This window comes from Lynx rufus, unplaced genomic scaffold (genome assembly GCF_022079265.1).
Source record: "Lynx rufus isolate CCGP_SWC_20201006 ecotype Redwood Valley unplaced genomic scaffold, mLynRuf1.p SCAF_3, whole genome shotgun sequence".
In the NCBI taxonomy this organism is placed as follows: domain Eukaryota; kingdom Metazoa; phylum Chordata; class Mammalia; order Carnivora; family Felidae; genus Lynx; species Lynx rufus.
The window spans coordinates 14,804,348-14,822,321 of record NW_025814845.1 but is presented as its reverse complement, the minus strand read 5'-3'; the positions used below and the strand labels follow the sequence as shown (position 1 = coordinate 14,822,321).

At 43.3% G+C, this 17,974-nt stretch overlaps 1 protein-coding gene across 1 annotated transcript in view; it reads left to right on the top strand.

Annotated features, from left to right (window-relative positions):
• Positions 1 to 265: 265 nt before the first annotated feature.
• ADGRA3 (adhesion G protein-coupled receptor A3) overlaps positions 266 to 17,974 on the top strand; it is a 132,285-nt gene continuing 114,576 nt past the window's right edge. The window contains exon 1 of the mRNA XM_047091213.1: positions 266 to 510. Within this exon, the coding sequence (XP_046947169.1) occupies positions 266 to 510 (245 nt within the window). The remainder of the gene's footprint in view (positions 511 to 17,974) is intronic.

Below are 17,974 nucleotides of genomic sequence, written 5' to 3'. Positions count from 1 at the left end.
GGAGGAGAAGGAGGAGGAGGCGGTGCTCCGGCCGGGCCAGAGTGCAGCGCTGGGACCCGCGCGGCCGTGACCCCGCGGTTCCCCGGACGCCGAGCGCGGCCGCAGCGGACAAAGGAGCATGTTGGCGCCGAGGAGGGCCCGTCCTCCGGCCGCCATGAGGCTCCGGGCGCCGCCGGGCCCGCGCCGCGCCCCCGCCCGCCCGGGCGCCGGGCCGGCCCGCTAGGCCAGCCCGCCGCCGCTCGGCCCGCAGGCCCCGGCGCGCAGCATGGAGCCGCTCGGGCGCCGGCGGGGCCGCACGCCGCCGCCGCCGCTGCTGCTGCCGTTCGCGCTGCTCGCGCTGCTGGGAGGCGGCGGCGGCGCCGCGGCGCTGCCCCCCGGCTGCAAGCACGACGGGCGGCCCCGAGGGGCCGGCAGGGCGGCGGGCGCCGCCGAGGGCAAGGTGGTGTGCAGCAGCCTGGAGCTCGCGCAGGTCTTGCCCCCCGACACGCTGCCCAACCGCACGGTCACCCTGTGAGTAGCCCTCGCCTCGGGTCCCCTCCCTGGGGCGCTTTCTCGTCGGGCCGCCTCTCTCTGCGCAACTTTGGAGAGGGGTGCTGCCGGCACCCACGCGCCTTTGTGTGAATGAAGCTGCAGGCAGGGATGGCGCTGGGGGGGTTGGCTTGGCAGGGGCGCGTTTCGGGGAAGGCAAGTGAATCCGCCCCGGAGCCGCTTTCCAGTTCCGCTAGTTTGCAAAGTAAAAGTTTTCGGGTTCCCTGGCGCGCCCAGCGCTGTCCCGGCGCAGCGCTTCTGTGGCTGCGCGGTGCCACGTGAGGATGCAAGTAAACATGCAGTCGGCGAAGTTGTAGATGGCCCATCCTTTGCTTGGGCTTCCAGAAAACCCGGTGCTCCGTAGAACGGCCGGTCCTTCAGCTTTTCTGCACATTAACTTACACTTCCATGCGGTTTGCATGAATAGTTTGCAGAGTACCAAAACAACACTGGGACTTGGAACGCCTGTGTGTACAATCCCCTAACCCCCAGACTGTTTCCTTGCCTTTCGCTCCCTTAGTTTTATCACACAGTAAAAGAACACCTTTTAGAATGGAGTTGTTTGTTATTAAGGGCGTGAAATACATTTGAGACGAACCGTGCACCTTCCAGCCCGGGTTTCATGTGTTTGCGCGCTCATACTTAAAAACCCGAGAATTTTGGAATTGAAAACTGGGTTTGTTGAGCCTCGCATGTCGAGGCACTTGATATTTGAGTTGAGTTTCCGACCTGGAAGGAAGAGTTTTTGGTCTCAGGACTCCATTTGTGCTCAGATACACGGTCCAGTTTTGCAGGCGTGGTTCTGCCCATGCTAGCTGGACAGTTGGAATCTTGACTTGATTTTCTGAACGATGAATTGGCTTGGAAAAGTTCAAGTATTTCTAAGGGATATTTTGTCGAACTGAAACGTGAGCCTCTCTGTCCCGTGTTCCTCTCCGTTCTTTTGGTTCGTTTCCTAAAAAAGAATCAAGGCTACCACTGTAAAAACAGGAAGGCAGGGGGAATAGCATGATTTATGAAAAGCTTGAAGTACGATTTTTAATTTAACCCAAATTAAGCAGGAGGCTAGGGGTAAGAGAAGTATAAACCTCATTACTAAAACCTTTGTTCTTCCATTTCCATTTGTTTGAATTAAGAAAGGCTTAACACAGGGAAAATGTGTTTTTGTCTATGGAGGCATGAAAATGGATAAAATAGTTTTCTTTGACTCGTTTACTGACCGTTTGGTAGTGGCAGCAGCTGTATTTATTTATTTCTTACCCAGATTCTTTGAAGTGGAAATTTTGGGATGGGACCTTTAATTACAGCCTTGAGTCAAGCAGCGAAAACCCCATGTTGGAGATATCCCTTTATAACTTTGCGGAAATTAGTCATCATACATTTGGGTTCTGAATCGGTGGTGCTCCAGCTGATTCAAGTTTAGGTCGAGTTTTTCAGAATGTCAACAGTTTCAGCTGTATTAAGTCAGCTATTTGTAAGTTGTTTTCGTTTTGCAGAAAAAAAAAGATGGTGTCATAGAAAATCAATTTTCAGCACATTATCAGTTAAGCTGTTTCAAAGAATTCTTAGTGCCTTTAAAATGTCATAATTTTTTAAAACGTTTATTTAGTTTTGAGAGAGAGAGCATGAGCCCTAGTTGGGGAGGGGCAGAGAGAGAGGGAGACAGAGGATCCAAAGCGGGCTCCCGTGTGTGCAGGAAAGAGCCCGATGTGGGGCTCCAACTCGCAAACTGTGAGATCATGGCCTGAGCTGAAGTCAGACGATTAACCAACTGAGCCACCCAGGCGCCCCTACGATGTCCTATTAATCCAATATTTTTTGCACCTGAAACCTCTTTAGATGAAAATAATATAGAATGTAGTGAATGGGGAGAAATTATAATTCACTTAAAAATCAGCTAATGTTGTGGATTACGTTGGTTCAAGTTATATCGGACCAGTTCCCTTATTTTGCTAGGGAATACATCAGAGAGTCCTGCAGGGATAAGTGACTTGCCCAAGTTCCATAGTGATTGAGCATCAGGGTCAATGTCCCAGATTCCTGATGTGCAGTTCAGATGCTTTCTTAATTGCCCCCCCCCCCCAAGGCTTTCATCATCTTATTAGTTCAACAGTTGTGTGTGTGTGTGTGTGTGTGTGTGTGTGTGTTTTGTTGTTTTTGAGTGTTTCCTAGGTAGTGGCAGCATGTTGAGGTTTAGACTAGGTGTTAATTTCCTCCGGGTGTGGCAAATTACCACACATTGGGTGGCATAAAACCAACAAATTTCTTCTCTTACAATTCTGGGAGCTGGAAGTTGCAAGTCAAGGAGTCAGTAGAGCTGTGTCTTCTCTGGAAGGGTCTTCTGACTTTTCTTGGATTGTGCCACCCCAGTGCCAATCTCTGCCCCTGTCTTCATGTCGCTTCTTTCCGGGGTGTCTCTGTGTTTCACATACTGCCCCTTCTCTTGTAAGGACACCAGTCATTGAATTTAGGGTCCACCCTAAGTCCAGGATGATCTCATCCAAGGATATGGAACTTAATTACATTGCAAAGACCCTCTTTTCAAATAAGATCACTTTCAGGGGTACCAGGAGTTTAGAGCTTTGGACCTCTTTAAGGGCATACTATTGAACTCACTACAGAATATAAATAAAGCATGGTCTTTCTTTAGGAACACACAGGCAGTAGGAGAGAAATATTCATGAATTCAGAACAGTATGGTAAATGCTCTAATCCTGGAGTGTACATGTAGCAAAAGGAACCCAGAGGAGGGCAACCAAAGCCCCCTTGGGACATAGTTGGTGGGATCCAGGATCTGAGGATCCTAAGCCAATTCAAGAAGGATGAGATGGATACCTGTGAATGAAAAAGGTGATGAGATGAGGGGGGAAGAAATGCGGGGTTGGTCTGTGGTAGACTCCCTACTTCCCACCCCATGCCCATGGGCTTGGAGGGTGCAGTGTTGGCCTGCTATGCAGTGCAGTTTATATTGCTGGATGTCAAGGGCAAGTGTCTACTCCCTGGAGTGGTCCAAGGGGAGCCCGCATGTGCCTGGTCAAGGACAGACAGGCTTTCTGGTTCTGGTTTGAGTTTTAATTCCTTAGGTGTGGCCAACCATTTTCAGCTGCTCCAAGGAAATTTGATGGGGCTTGCAAGGATAGCAAGGATAGGATAGAATTTTTTTCTTTTTTTAAATAATGAAAAATAAGGTAATTTCTGCCTTGGGGAATGAACTAGGCTTCACCATAGCCAAGAGCTCAGACCCTTCAGCTATCTTCGTGAACAACATCTATTTTCATAGCCTTGGTTATGGAGAGGTCCAGCAGAAACCCTCCGCGTGACCACACTTGTTTCATGTGTCGTGTAGTCTTTTGTATTAATGGAGTAAATTGCATTTATTTACAGCCAGATTGAATTAAAATTTGACTTTTAATGTTTTTGTTGGAAATATATATTACTATTTTTTAAAAATGTTTGTTTAGTTTTGAGAGACTGCAAGGGGGGTTGGGACGGAGAGAGGAGGACAGAAGATCGTTCTGAAGCTGGCTCTGCATCGACAGGCTGGCAGCTGCAAGCCCGACGTGGGGCTCCAACTCACTAACCTGGAGGTCATGACCTGAACTAAAAGTTGAATGCTCAACCAACTGAGCCACCCAGGTGCCCTGAAATATAAGTTATTAACTTTATTCCTGTCTTATTTGATATTTTAAGTTTTAAAAATAATGAGGACTTCAGTTATAGAAAGTTTTACAAATTTACCTTGCTTTTCAGATTTTTTTTCCCATAATGCTACATGGGGATTCTAGGTAATTTTTTTTTTTTTTTTAATTTATGATTTGTCATGAATCGTACCTTAGGGACAATGTCTAGATGTTTCTCAGACTTTTTAAAACAGTCAGATAATGCAGAAGGTTTGGTTTTTACTTTACAAAATGTTTGTTTTTGCTACCAAAGACCTGATTACAGACATCAACCAGTGTGCCCAGCTCAGTGTCAGGGAGACAAAAAGGAATGCTGTATTGTTTTGAAACCTAAATCTGGTTGGAAGAAAGGATTTGCACAAAAGCAGCATTTAGGGAACAATTGCAGACTGTCTGTAATTAAGTAATAAATCCTGTACTGCCAACTGTTTAAATGCTTTAGGAAGTCTGAAAAGATTGGAGATCAGTTGGGGCCGTGGACGCCCTGGGAGATTTTCTGTTTTCCTGGAGAAGTTTGGACTTGAGCAAGGCCTGAGGGAAGGGAAAGATTGGATTTTGTGCGGGCATCAGGGAGTTACTGACAGGGGTGGGGACGGAGTGGTTCTACTGAAGCAGGGAGGTGGTTTTCAGAACCACTGGTCTGTACCAGGTATGTAATACCCAGGTGTGGTGGAGGTCAAGTTAGAGTAGGGGAGCGTGTGCAGGTGGGGAGGAGGAGGCGGGGGTGCGGCCCAGGCAGAAGCTCGCTGGAGCAGTGGGGGACGCAGAGGGGGGAGCGTGCGGTTGTAGAAGCCAAGGCATGTTCAGGTTTGAAGGAAGGAATGGGTGCCCGTGTTGAGAGATGCTGGGGAATCAGGACCAGGAAGGCCAACGAGCTGAGCACTGGATTGGCCTGCTTGGTGCTTTGGTGCCCTCTGGGGGTCGGAGGCCACGAGGGCAGGTTGGGGTGGCTTCAAGGGAGAAGGGGGTGAGTGAGGATGGTGGTGGTAGCATCTAGACGAGGAAGAATTTCGGTGCAGAGGAAGGTTTCTTAGGAGCAAAGGACCGTGAGAGCACATCGGAGTAAGCTGGACAGTAACTTGGGTGTGGGGCACACGGTGGATGGAAGATGAGACGAGCTAAGCGTAGGCACAGGGTTTTGCTGGCAACAGGCACTGTTCGTTCTCGAAGAAGGCGGTGGTGAGGCAGGAGGGCTTTGGGAGTGCAGGTGGGTTGAAGTGGGGGTTCTTTTATGTTCCCATAGACATGGAGGCAGGGTGAGGGAGGAAGGAGAAACAGGAGGCTGGCCTTTGGAAGCTGGGAGAGCTCGCTCGCTCGCTGGGGATTGTAGAAAAGTTAGCAGAGTGGAGTTGTGTCCTTTTCTGCCTTGTGATCAAATTCGAAGGCACATAGATGACCACAGTTCTTTCTCCAGTTGCATTCAGCCCAGAGGTGTAAATAGTTGGGATTGGCTCGGCTGCTTCTTGCCAGGGCAGTGCCACAGAGCGAGACAGGCACAGGCTGTGGCCTGAAGTTCTGTGTGTCAAGGGTTAGGTTTTTATCTTTGAATTCGAGGCCATCCAAACCTTTTGTAGCCTTATTTCCCAATACTTGCCACCAATTATATTTTCTTCACATGCGTATCACTTGGGTCACTGTTAATACTGTAGGCACTCTGCTGGGTGCTAGGGGCGTTCAGGGATAACGTAAGACGTGATTCTTTCGTCTAAGGATCAGTGCTATGTGCAAAGTCTCTGCGTAACCCAAGTGTGCCTCTCATTGTCCCCTGACTTGGTTTCCTGTGCATCAAGGGTAAGTCTGTCGCTCTTGCCTGGAAATCCTATTCTGGTAAATGCTGGGTCCTTCACAATCCAGCTCAGCTGCTGTGAGTTTTTTTGTCACGCTTCTGGCTTTGGGTCCGTCCCTTCTCTGAAGCCAGGTAGTGCTTAACTAACTGTGCTCCCATATCCCTCTGTGACACTTTATATGACAGTTGCTCTCGTAAAGCACGTACCCTTGAAGGGAAGGACTGGGAAACCTGTCTTAATACCGTGCCTGGACTGTGGGGTGCGAATTGTTCTTAATGGGCATGAGTCATACTGGCAAAGATAATACCGTATATGTGGTACGACAAAAGGACAGTGGAGGGATGGAAGAGGGATGCGAACTCAGATTTTCACCCTATTATGGCAAATGAGAACACTTACTTATTTTTAGTTTTTTTTTTAAATGTTTTATTTATTTTTGAGGGACAGAGCCTGAGTGGGGGAGGGGCAGAGAGAGAGGGAGACACAGAATCCGAAGCAGGCTCCAGGCTCCCAGCTGTCAGCACAGAGCCCAACGCTGGGCCCGAACCCACGAACTGTGAGATCATGGCCTGAACCAAAGTCAGACGCTTAACCAACGCAGCCACCCAGGGGCCCTGAGAACACTTATTTACTTAGGTCCGCGTTTCATGGCCGTAGGATCCCCAGTTCAAGAAGGGTATGTGAAATTTGTTTACAGTTACATTTGACAGTAGTGATCTTATGTGTCTGGTGACTGCACACAAGGCGGCGTGGTGGCAAGTTGCTCAGAAATAGTGCAGAATTTTGGGCAGACTTCGGCGTTTGGTCCATGAACGCAAACCTTAAGTTTTTTTCCAATAGGATGGGAAGCTTTTACATGATCCAGACTCTGAATCTTGTTGCTTCTTGCCTGCTTGGAGCGCTCCAGCATCAGGAGTGTGTGAGAGAGGTTGGTGGGTTTGGCAACAAACCAGAAATTAAAATACCAGGAACAAAAGAGCACAGGAATGTTTGGAGATCCTTGTCCCAGTTCATCCACTTTTCCCAGGAGCCTGTAAAGATGGTTTTAAAAAACAGACAAAAACAAAAACAAAAACAAAACACACCAAAAAACAAAACAAAACAAACACCCCCCCCCCAAAAAAAACCCAGAAGTAAAAGCTCTCAGAAAGTCAGAAAATGACAGTGTGAAGTTTTAGTGTATGTAATCAGTGATTTATTACTATTACTCTTTGCTATTTAGCTGCCTGTCTGAAAGCCATTGTTTTCTTTATTGGCTGCATTCCTATGGAGGGGTCTTCAATCCAGAAGACACAGCTAATTTATTGTTGGGTGAACATTTTCCTTGTAAATAGGCAAAAATTAGGATACAGAGCTCTTTTACATTTTAGTAGCTTGTTAAGTCAGTTTTTGCAAAGGTAAGGAAACTATAGATGCAGGCTTGCTCAATGAGTTTTTAATTGTTGCCAGACTAAATTTATTTTAAAACTTAATGTAATTTTCATGCTTTGTGGTTTAGCTTGCATTAATGTTCCTGTGCAATTTTAGTCTGAGGAGAGAGTTTTAGAGAAAGTAAGCATCTTCTCCCAAGGGTTTTTTTTTTTTTTTTTTTCTTTTCATGACTAAACTTTTCAGAAATTTCTGGTAGGGGAATATCCTGCGTGTTGGCGTGGGGTGAACAGAGATGGAGTGGGCATCTCACAGAAGGCCACTTTTCAGTAGCATGCTGAGTACATGGCAGATATTGGGCTGTTCACCCAGGGAAGCATTTCTTGTCCTCAATTCCCTCCTGCTCAGGGTCTGAAGGGAACAAAAGGAAAGTTTAGGGATTGGTGTAAGAAGTCTGCAGAACAACCCCTCCCCCCAGTGCTCTGGTCTTCTTTTTCCTTTCTGTAAGTTGCAAGCCCAGGCTTAAATCTGTGCATTTCCCCATACGGCGGGGTCTGTCCAAAGACCCAAATCTACTTTTGATGCTTACTGTTCTGTACTGGCATTCTTTTTTTTTTTTTTTTTAAGTTGATTCTAGTATCCAACTTTAATAAATTTACCACATATTCTTTCTTTTTTTTCAACATGTTTATTTTGAGAGAGAGAGAGAGAGAGAGCGAGCACAAGTGGGGAGAGGGACAGAGAGGGGGAGAGAATCTTAAGCAGGCTCCATGCTGAGCGCGGAGCCTAATGTGGGGCTCAATCCCACAACCCTGGGATCATGACCTGAGCCGTCATCAAGAGTTGGATGCTCAATTGACTAGCCACCCAGGTGCCTCTTGACCACATTTTCTTATGGCAGTGAATATTTGGGTTTCATTATTCATTTCGTTGGTTTAAAAATACAAAGAAAACTATGTAAATTGTATATAGGAAGAAATTATGTTCCCTAGTGAAGTGTAATCTTATAAATCTTTAATAAAAGGGAAGGTTAAAAAAAAGTTCCTTGATATCAAAACTGGGAAAGAAAAGGAAAAACAGTCTTTCAGATGACATGATCTTGTTTTGAAGAGACCTAAAATGGGATTTGATATTTGCTGAAGTAATGTATTTTTTTTTTAATTGATGTATAGTTTCTATACAATGTTATCAGTTTCAGGTGTACAACATGGCGATTAGACAATTCTATACATTATGCAGTGTTCCCCACAGTCACCATCTGTCACCATTCAAACTTATTACAAATATTATTGGTTATATTCCCTATGCTGTACTTTTTACCCATGTAACATTTTATACCCGGAAGTATGTACTTCTGAATCCTTCTCACCTGTTCTGCCCCTCCTTCCTTTGGCAACCACTAGTTCTCTGTATTTATGAGTTTGTTTCTGTGTTTTGTTCACTTCTTTCTTTAGATACCACATAGAAGTGAAATCATACAGTATTTGTCTTTCTCTGTCTTATGTCACTTAGCATAATACCCTCTAGATCCATCCATGTTGTTGCAAATGGCAAAATGTTATTCTTTCTATGGCTGGGTAATACTTTATGGTTTATACCACATCTTCTTTATCCATTCATTTGTTGATGGATGCTTAAGTTGTTTCCATGTCTTGGCTATTGTAAATAATGCTACAGTAAATATAGGGGTACTGGCGTTTTGAATTAGTGTTTTTGTTTTCTTTGGGTAGATACCCAGCAGTGGAATTACTGGATCATATGGAATTTCTAGTTTTAATTTTTTGAGGAGCCTCCTAGTGCTTTCCATAGCGGCTGCACCAGTTTACATTCCTACCAATAGTGGAAAAGGATTCTCTTTTCTCCCCTTCCTTGCCAGCACTCGCTGTTTCTTGTCCTTTGATACTAGCCATTCTGACAGGTGTGAGGTGACATCTCATCATGGTTTTGACTGCATTTCTCTGAGGACTAGTGATGTGGAGCATCTTCTTGTGTGTTGGTCTATTCAGGTTCTCTATCCATTTTTAATCAAATTATTAGGTTTTTTTTTTTTTGTTTTTGGTATTGAGTTGTGTGAGTTCTTTATACATTTTGGATATTAACCCCTTATTGCATATATAATTGGCAAATATTCCTCTCATTCATTAGGTTACCTTTTCACTTTGTAGATGGTCTCCTTTGCTGTACAAAAGCTTTTTAATTTGATGTAGTCCCAATGGTTTATTTTTGCTTTTATTTCCCTTGCCTGAAGAGACATATCCAGAAAGACATTACTAAGGCCATTGTCCAAGAGATTACGGCCCATGGTTTCTTTTAGGAATTTTATGCTTTCAGGTCTTACATTTAGATCTTTAATCCATTTTGAGTTAATTTTCCATTTGGTGTAAGAAAGTGGCCCAGTTTAATTCTTTCACATGTATCTGTCCAGTTTCCTCAACATTTATTGAAAAGTCTTCTCCCCATTGTATATTTTTGCCCCCTTTGTTGTAGATTAATTGAGCATATAAACATGGGTTTATTTCTGAGTTCTCTTTTCTGTTCCATTGATCTATGTGTATTTTTGTGCTAGTATCCTACTGTTTTTATTACCATAGCTTTGTAGTATACTTTTTCTAAAAAACATTCTAGTGTAATTAAAATACAGTATTATATTAGTTTCAGGTGTTCAGTATAGTGAATCAACAATTCTGCACATTACTAAGGGCTCATCACGGTAAGTGTAGTTTCAAAATCATTTTAAAATCGTTTTAAAATCGTTCTCAATCTGGTATGTGATGCCTACATCTTTGTCCTTTTTTTTCTTAAGATGCTTTGGTTATCTGGGGTATTTTATGGTTTTGTACAAATTTTACGATTATTCTAGTTGTATGAAAAATACTATTGGTGTATATATATATATATATATATATTTTTTTTTTTTTTTTTTACGTCTGTTTATTTTGAGAGAGACAGAGACAGCATGAGTGGGGAAGGGGCAGGGAGAGAGGGAGAGAGAGAATCCCAAACAGGTTCCATGCTGCCAGCACAGAGCCTGATGCGGGGCTGGAATTCATGAAGCCATGAGATCAGGACCTGAGCTGAAACCAAGAGTCAGATGCTTAACTGACTGAACCACCCTGGTGACCCCTGTTGGTATTTTGATAGGGATTGCTTTGAAACTGTAGATTGCTTTGGACTGTATGAACATCTAACAATATTAATTCTTCCAGTCTGTGAATGTGGAATTATCTTCCCATTTGTGTCCTCTTCATCAATGTCTTACAGTTTTCGGATTATAGAAGTTTTATCCCCTTGGTTAAATTTATTCTTTGGAATTCTTTTTGCTGCAGTTGTAAAAAGGATTTCTTTATTTCTCTTCTCTGTTACTTCATTATTAGTGTATAGAAATGTAACAGATACCTGTATGATAATTTTGTATTCTGAACTTTACTGAATTCATTAGTTACAATTTACTATTGGTAAAGTCTTTGGGACTTTTTCTATATAATATGTCATCTGCAAATAATGACAGTTTTATTTTTTCCCTACCAATTTGGATGCCTATTATTTCTTATCTGATTTCTATGGCTAAGACTTCCAGCGTTATGTTGAATAAAATTGTAAGAGTCACCTCAGTGTCTTGTTCCTGATTTTAGAGGCAAAGCTTTCTGTTCATCATTGTGGGTTTGTCATTATATTAATATTTATCAATATGTAGCTGTATTATATATACACACACACACGCGTATGTATAAATAAAATAGGGCTGTGGGCCTCTATTATATTGAGGGATGTTCCCTGTAAACCCACTTTGTTAAGAGTTTTTATCATGAATGGATATTGTACTTTGTCAAATGCTTTTTCTGCATCTACTGAGATGTTTTGATTTTTATCATTCATTTTGTTAATGTGTATCATGTTGATCTTGTGGATATTGAACCATCCTTGCATTCCTGGAATATATCCCACCGGATTGTGGTGAATGATCCTTTTAATGTATTGTTGAATTCAGTTTGCTGGTATTTTGTTGATTTTTGCACATATGTTCATCAAGGATTTTGGCCTGTACTTTACTTTTCTTTTTTTCTTTTTTGTAATGTCTTTCTTTGGTTTTGGTACCAGCATAATGCTGAACTTGAAGAATGCATTTGGAAGCTTTCCTTACTCTTCTAATTTTAGGAATAGTGTGGGAAAGATAGTTGTTAACTCTTTAAATGTTTGATAGCATTCACCTGTGGAGCTGTTTGATTCTGAATGTTTATTGGGAGTTTTTTAATTATATATTCAATTTTGTTACTAGTACCCTGTTTAGATTTTCTGTATTTTTCTGACTTCGTGTTAGAAGATTGTATGTTTCTAGGAATTTATCCATTTCTCCTAGGTTGTCCAGTTTGGCATTTAATGTTTTTGCAGTAATCTCTTACAGTTCTTTATATTTCTATGATGTCAGTTGTTACTTCTCTTTGATATCTGATTTTATTATTTATGTCCTCTTTTTTTCTTGACGAGTCTTGCTAAAGGTTTATCAATTTTATCTTTTCCCAGAACGAGGACTTTGGTTTCATTGATCTTTTCTATTGTTTCTTTTGGAATCCTTTATTTCTGGTCTGGTCTTTATTACTTCCTTTCTTCTAACTTTGGGCTTCTTTTTTTTTCCTCTCTAGTTCCTTTAGGTGCAAGTTTGGATTTATTTGAGATTTTTCCTGTTTCTTGAACTGGACCTGTATCCCTGTAAGCTTCCCTATTAGACTGCTTTTGCTATGTCCCAAAGATTTTGGTGGATCATTGTGTTGCCTTCTTCATTTGTCTCCAACTCTTCTTGGATTTCGTCTTTGATTTCTTTGACGCATTGGTTGTTTAGTAGCATGTGGTTTAGTTCTAGTGGCATTTTTGATGATTCCCATCCTGTTTTTAAAAATGGCTTGCGTTTGCATTCATTCAACAAAGTTATTCACTGCCTACTCTGTTTGTTGTAGACTTAGGTGGATTTCTGTGACTTTTTATCTCTGGGCATGACTTTTTCTTTGGCCATCAGACCAGTTTTATCCTAGTCCTGTATGCTTGTATCCCTTTCTGGAACTCCATTTCCTGCCCTTAAGCTGTCCAGTATCTCTCCTACCAGACTTGACCACTGGCTCTTTGTGATGTGATTTAACCTGCATCTCCCTCCATTGCTGTGCTCTGCTAAGAGAGCTAGAGATGGCAGGGGTGGAAGGCGGGAGTGGGGGGTAACAGGTGGATTTGTAGAAATTCTTACAGGCATTTCTAAGGGAAATTTGTAAGACTGGCTTAGGAAAACCTTGTGAGAGGGGCTCATAGACCTTTTTGTTCCGTGACCACCATTGTTTTCCCTCACGTCCACCTGCCAGGCACAAAACCTTTCCAAGCCTAGTGTGTCTCAGATCTCTTGTGGTACATAATCACTTCCATTATTTATAGTGATTCTTTCCAAGAACTTTCATGCCATGACCTGTATAGGTAGTGATGATGTTTGTGTGAATGATGCCCCAGGCTCTGCATCCCAGCCCCAGGGGTTGAGGGGAGCAGTTCTCTCAGCTTTCTTATAATCTGGTCGGTGGATTTTTTTGTTGAGGCTTTTCAACCTTGCATTGAGTCACCTGGGAGCATTAAAAGTTCAGATGCCTGGGCCACAGACCTCTGCTCTGATTGAATTGTTCCAGAATGAGGCCTAGATGTTGGTATTTTTCACACCTCTGCAGGCAAGTCTGATGTCACCTGGGTTGAGAACTTGTTGTCTAGTAGCCTAGCGACCTGAGGGTTAACCATCTTGACCAGCTGTCATCCACTGCCACAAAAGTAGAGAAAAGAATAGAGGGACACATTGGGGACAGCTGCCTCACGTGGGAGGGAGGGAGTGTTTTAAGTGGAGCAAAGATGGATGAAAATGAGACATTTAGGTAGCTGAGAGCTTTAGGGGGCCTTATTCACAGGAGACAAGACAAGTGACCATTTGTAAGGTAGGGAGTGATGTGCTGCAGGTGGATTTAATGTCAGGTCGTGGGGTTAAGGACAGTTAGGTTGTAGCAGTATGTTGTGGCACCAAGTGAGCCGAAAGGGCCTAACAGCAGTGAGCGTTTGTCCAAACCAGTATTTAAGGGCCTGGTACTCTGGTGGAGCCCCCTGCCTGAGTGTACCTTAAACCCATTGTTTTAGATTTAAAGTAGAGATTTAAATCTGGTTGTAATGCATTATTAACATAAAATGATGGAGGAATGAGGAGAGGCCTAGTTTCCCAGGTATATACCTGCTCTGGGAATTTTGGTGGGAGGGAGGTCTTACTAGTTAAAAAAAAAAAAAAAAAAAAAAAAAAGTCTTATTTTAGTTTGCATTGTGATTATTAGTGAAGTTTAATATAATCTGACATGTTGGGGTGCCAGGGTGGCTTAGTCGGTTAAGTATCCGACTTGGGCTCAGATCATGATCTTGTGGTGTGTGAGTTCGAGCCCCATGTCGGGTCCTGTGCTGACAGTTCGGAGCCTGGAGCCTGCTTCGGGTTCTGTGTCTCTTGCCCTCCCTCCCTCCCTCTCTCTCAAAAATAAACATTAAAAAAATTTATAAATCTGACGTGTTTACAAAACTCATTTGTGTTCGACCACCTTCTCTGTACACTTTTATTTTCTAATACCATTTTCCCCACTTGATACTCTTGAGATTTTTAGAGACCTTCTAATCATCTGATAACATTTTAAGTTAAAAAAATTTTTTTAAGTTTATTTTGAGGGGGAGAGAGAACATGTGTGTGCATGTGGGGGAGGGGCAACAAGGAGAGACAGAATCCCCGGCAGGCTCTGTGCCATCAGTGATCAGCTCACAGCCCGTTGCGGGACTCCATCTCACAAACCGTGTGATAGATCATGACCTGAGCCGAAATCAAGAATTGGACGCTTAACCGACTGAGCCACCCAGGCTCCCCTCATCTGATAACATTTTAAAAATTATTTTCTTGCCGATTGGGTGGGACAATGGAGGCTGGACGATGGACATCCTTGTCATATTCTTGACTTTATAAGTGATGGGCATGTTGGGCAGACCAGGACAAGAGATTTTCTGTATCCTAGGCTGTGAGCCTGAACCGGCTCTTATAGGAGGCACTTGGTAGTTGCTTTTAGCTGTTTATCAATTCAGATGACTGACCTTCCTGTTCTTAGTTTAAATAAAATATATACATCTTTTGACCCCCCCCTTTCTCCGTCACCCCGATATTTTGCCTTAAGTTTAAATTACATAGTGTTTGAATTGGGCATATTTGAAATCTTTTTTTTTTTTTTTTTTTTTTTGGTTGGTTGTTCCAACCTGCCCCTGTGGGAGTGGGGCAGGTCTACAGAATTCTATATTCTATACAAAGAAAGCTAAATTATCCAGACCCTTAGAATCTTAGAGTTCTTGCTCAATCTTTTTAGATGACAATGCCATGAGCATAAAGGAAATCTTTTGGTATAATTGCTAGCTCTACGTGAAAAAGCGCTGCTTCCTCCCTATTTAAGAATGGTCTTTGCAGTCGAGATGTCCCTGTAAAAGAGGAATAAGCACGCCGCCTACCGAGGCTGGGGAGAAGTAGAGAAGCCCTGGCGTAATCGAAGCTCCCCAAGCCCCCTGCCTCCCACTTCCCACATCCCTAGTACAGGGAATAATGCACAGGATGTGATTGTGAATTAAATTCACTCCCCATATGAGGGCATTTCGGAATTATAATACCTAGTTCCGAATATGTGACCTGGCCTCATAGGTCTAGAAGGTCTGTTCTTTTGAGGTCACAGACCCTTGTTTTGCTCCTTCCTTCAATTGTAGCACCTGGAGTACGGACTTGTATTGCACATGCACTTCTGTGATGGCCTCTTAGTGTGGGCTGGACCAACAGGGCATTGTAGATTGTGTTTGGGACAGCCCTTCAGTCTAAACCCTCCTTAAATTTAATCGAAGGGAACTTAGAGTGGCCTCAGAGGTGTAAGTGTGATAGAGATTCTTTAATGCAACTGTTAAAGTTTTTTTTTTTTTTAAGTCTGTTTGAATCTAAGTCTAATTAAATTGATTCCTTTCCCATCAAGATAAGACTTAAAAGCATCCTTTGTTTTATTGTGCAATGCTTCCCAGCTTTTTTCTCACGAAGAGGCAAAGAGAAATTGACGAGTGTTGTATTCATCTCCAGGACCATGTTTAAGACAGATGTGCTTTCTATTAGATTAATCTTTTTTTTTTAACCTGCCTTTTTTTTCTTTTTAAACAAGACCAAGCATAAACTCTGCCTTAATGCCCAAGACTCGACTAGAATTCTAAAGTCATTACAGTACTGTGGGCCTGCAGTTCACCTTCACAATGCCCAGCTGCTCCTTCGTTCCTTGTGACTGGGTCCTGCCTCTCCTTTGCTTGCATTAAGGCAGGCGTCATACTGTGTGGAACTATTTATAATCCTCACTGTCTTACCAGATTGTGAACTCTTGATGGTGATACTTATCTCTGTGTCTTCAATGTCTCCCCCGTAAGCGCTCAGTAAATCTTTGTATAAAGAACTCTCATTTTCCCCCACTCGTTTTTAAATTAAGTTTTAAAAATGTTTCTATTTTTGAGAGAGAGAGTGTGGGGGAAAGACAGAGAGGGGGGGATACAGAGGATCTGACATAGGTTCTGTGCTGACACCAGAGAGCCCGATATGGGGCTCGAACTCCTGAACAATGAGAGCATGGTGGAAGTCAGAGGCTTAACTGACTGAGTCCCTCGGGCGCCCCTTCCCCAGTATTTTTTTTTTTTTTTTTCCTTAAGTAGGACTGGGAACAGAATGTTGCATCATCCTTAAGAGGGATGAATCTATCATGGATAAGCTTCAGGTTCTTGAAAGCAGAATGCCCAACCTACAAGATTAGGGCTTAGACTCCCACTCTTCATTTGCTAGTGAAAAATGTCTTCCCAGATTAGTTTGTCCACCTCCCTTCTTGATCCCACTCCCCACTACCTCTTGAGAAGCCCATCACTTACCTTTCCTGTGTTTTGAGTTAGTCTCCTACTTTGTGACGTTTCTCCTAGGCATACACCGCCATGTCCTTTTCTCCTCTCCCCAAACACCCCCTTGTAGCACCATGTTGGAGGGGTCACTCTCTTCCTTCACAATATAGCTTCTTGAAATCCATTGTCTTCATCTCCTTACTCTTCATTTCAGTTTCAACCCATTAGTGTCTCGTGTCTGTACGGAGCCCAGCCTGAGTCTGTCTAGATGTGGAGCCCAGCCTGAGTCTGTCTAGATGTAGACATTTTCCGTTCACCACCATGTGTGTTGACTTCTGGTTCTTTGATGGCCACCACCTGTTATCAGGCTCACCTAATGATTGGATCTTGGCAGTTCACACAGTTTGTGCCATGAAGCTCTTAGGAAGAAATGGTTAGCTTGGCTGTGTGGTTTCTCTGTCAAGATAGACCACGGAGAGCCTTATGTCCTAAATAATGCTTTTTGAAGTGCTGAGAATGGGTGTCATCTGATCTGAACCCATGAGAAATAGAGATTGTCCACTTGAGATTACTGCCATTTTAAAGCACCCTAGGTACCTGTGTGACCAGAGTTTTCAGGGTTGCTTACTTAAATAAACAAAATTATTGGAGTTCCTGCAGGGGTGAAGTTGAAACACTTATGCATCAGCTCGGCTAGAAGTTAGCAACCACAGACCGGGACCCTGAGCATGAAAACTTTGTCAGACTTGCCCTCGTGTAAGCTTTGTGACGTTCTCAGGTACTTGAGTTAACGTTTCCATCTTTTCCCATTTGAGTGATTTTTTAAACCTTTTAAATTGTGGGTGTCCTGTTGGCACTGCGTGCGCAAAGGTGAGGGGGGATTATGGAGGCCTTCTACGTGGTCCTGGTACGTTGAGTAGTACTGGATGGTGGCACCTTTCAAACGGAAGGTGTAGGGGTCGTGCAGTCCGGGAGTACCAGGCCCCTGTTGTGCCTGGAAGACATATCTGGGAGGTGAACCTAATCTGGCCCAGTCAGGTTCCCTCTCTTTTAAACTTCTTTGTTTTGCTAATCTATGAAACTGAGCCTTAGTGGTTATATTTTATTCTGACCCTGAGGGATTAGTTTTAGTTTAGCTTAGGTTTGGTTATTTTTAGGAATGCATTTATTTTTCTGTTGGGAGGTGGCGGGATAGTAAAGTCAATCTAGAGATTCTGGTCGTCTTGTTGTCTTTCAAGAGCATGGGAATTGGAAAACACTACCAAGCCTTCTGATGAAATTAATTTGATAGACCTGCTGCTTCCAGTTTGGATGTCGCCTAAAGATTTATGATTGAGTTACATGGTTACAAACTGTTTCTTTCTGTTGCTGGTTTAACTTTCTCCCAAAACCGGTTTGGTAATTACCAGGAAGTACTGGAGAACAGGAGAACCTTAAGCTGTCTATAGAGCCTTTCAGCCTTCAGAACTACCTTTATATACAAGAACCTTTCACTGAGTTATGAGTTGTAATGACGGCCAGCATTCAGATGTTTCTCATGTACTGGGTACTGTGCGAAATGTTTCACATACCACAGCTCAATCATGAAAACCAGTTCATGAGGTTGCTGTGGTCCCGCCCCTCCCAACATCTGACAGGTGTGCCAGCTGAAGTGTGGACAGGTAAATTGATCCTCTC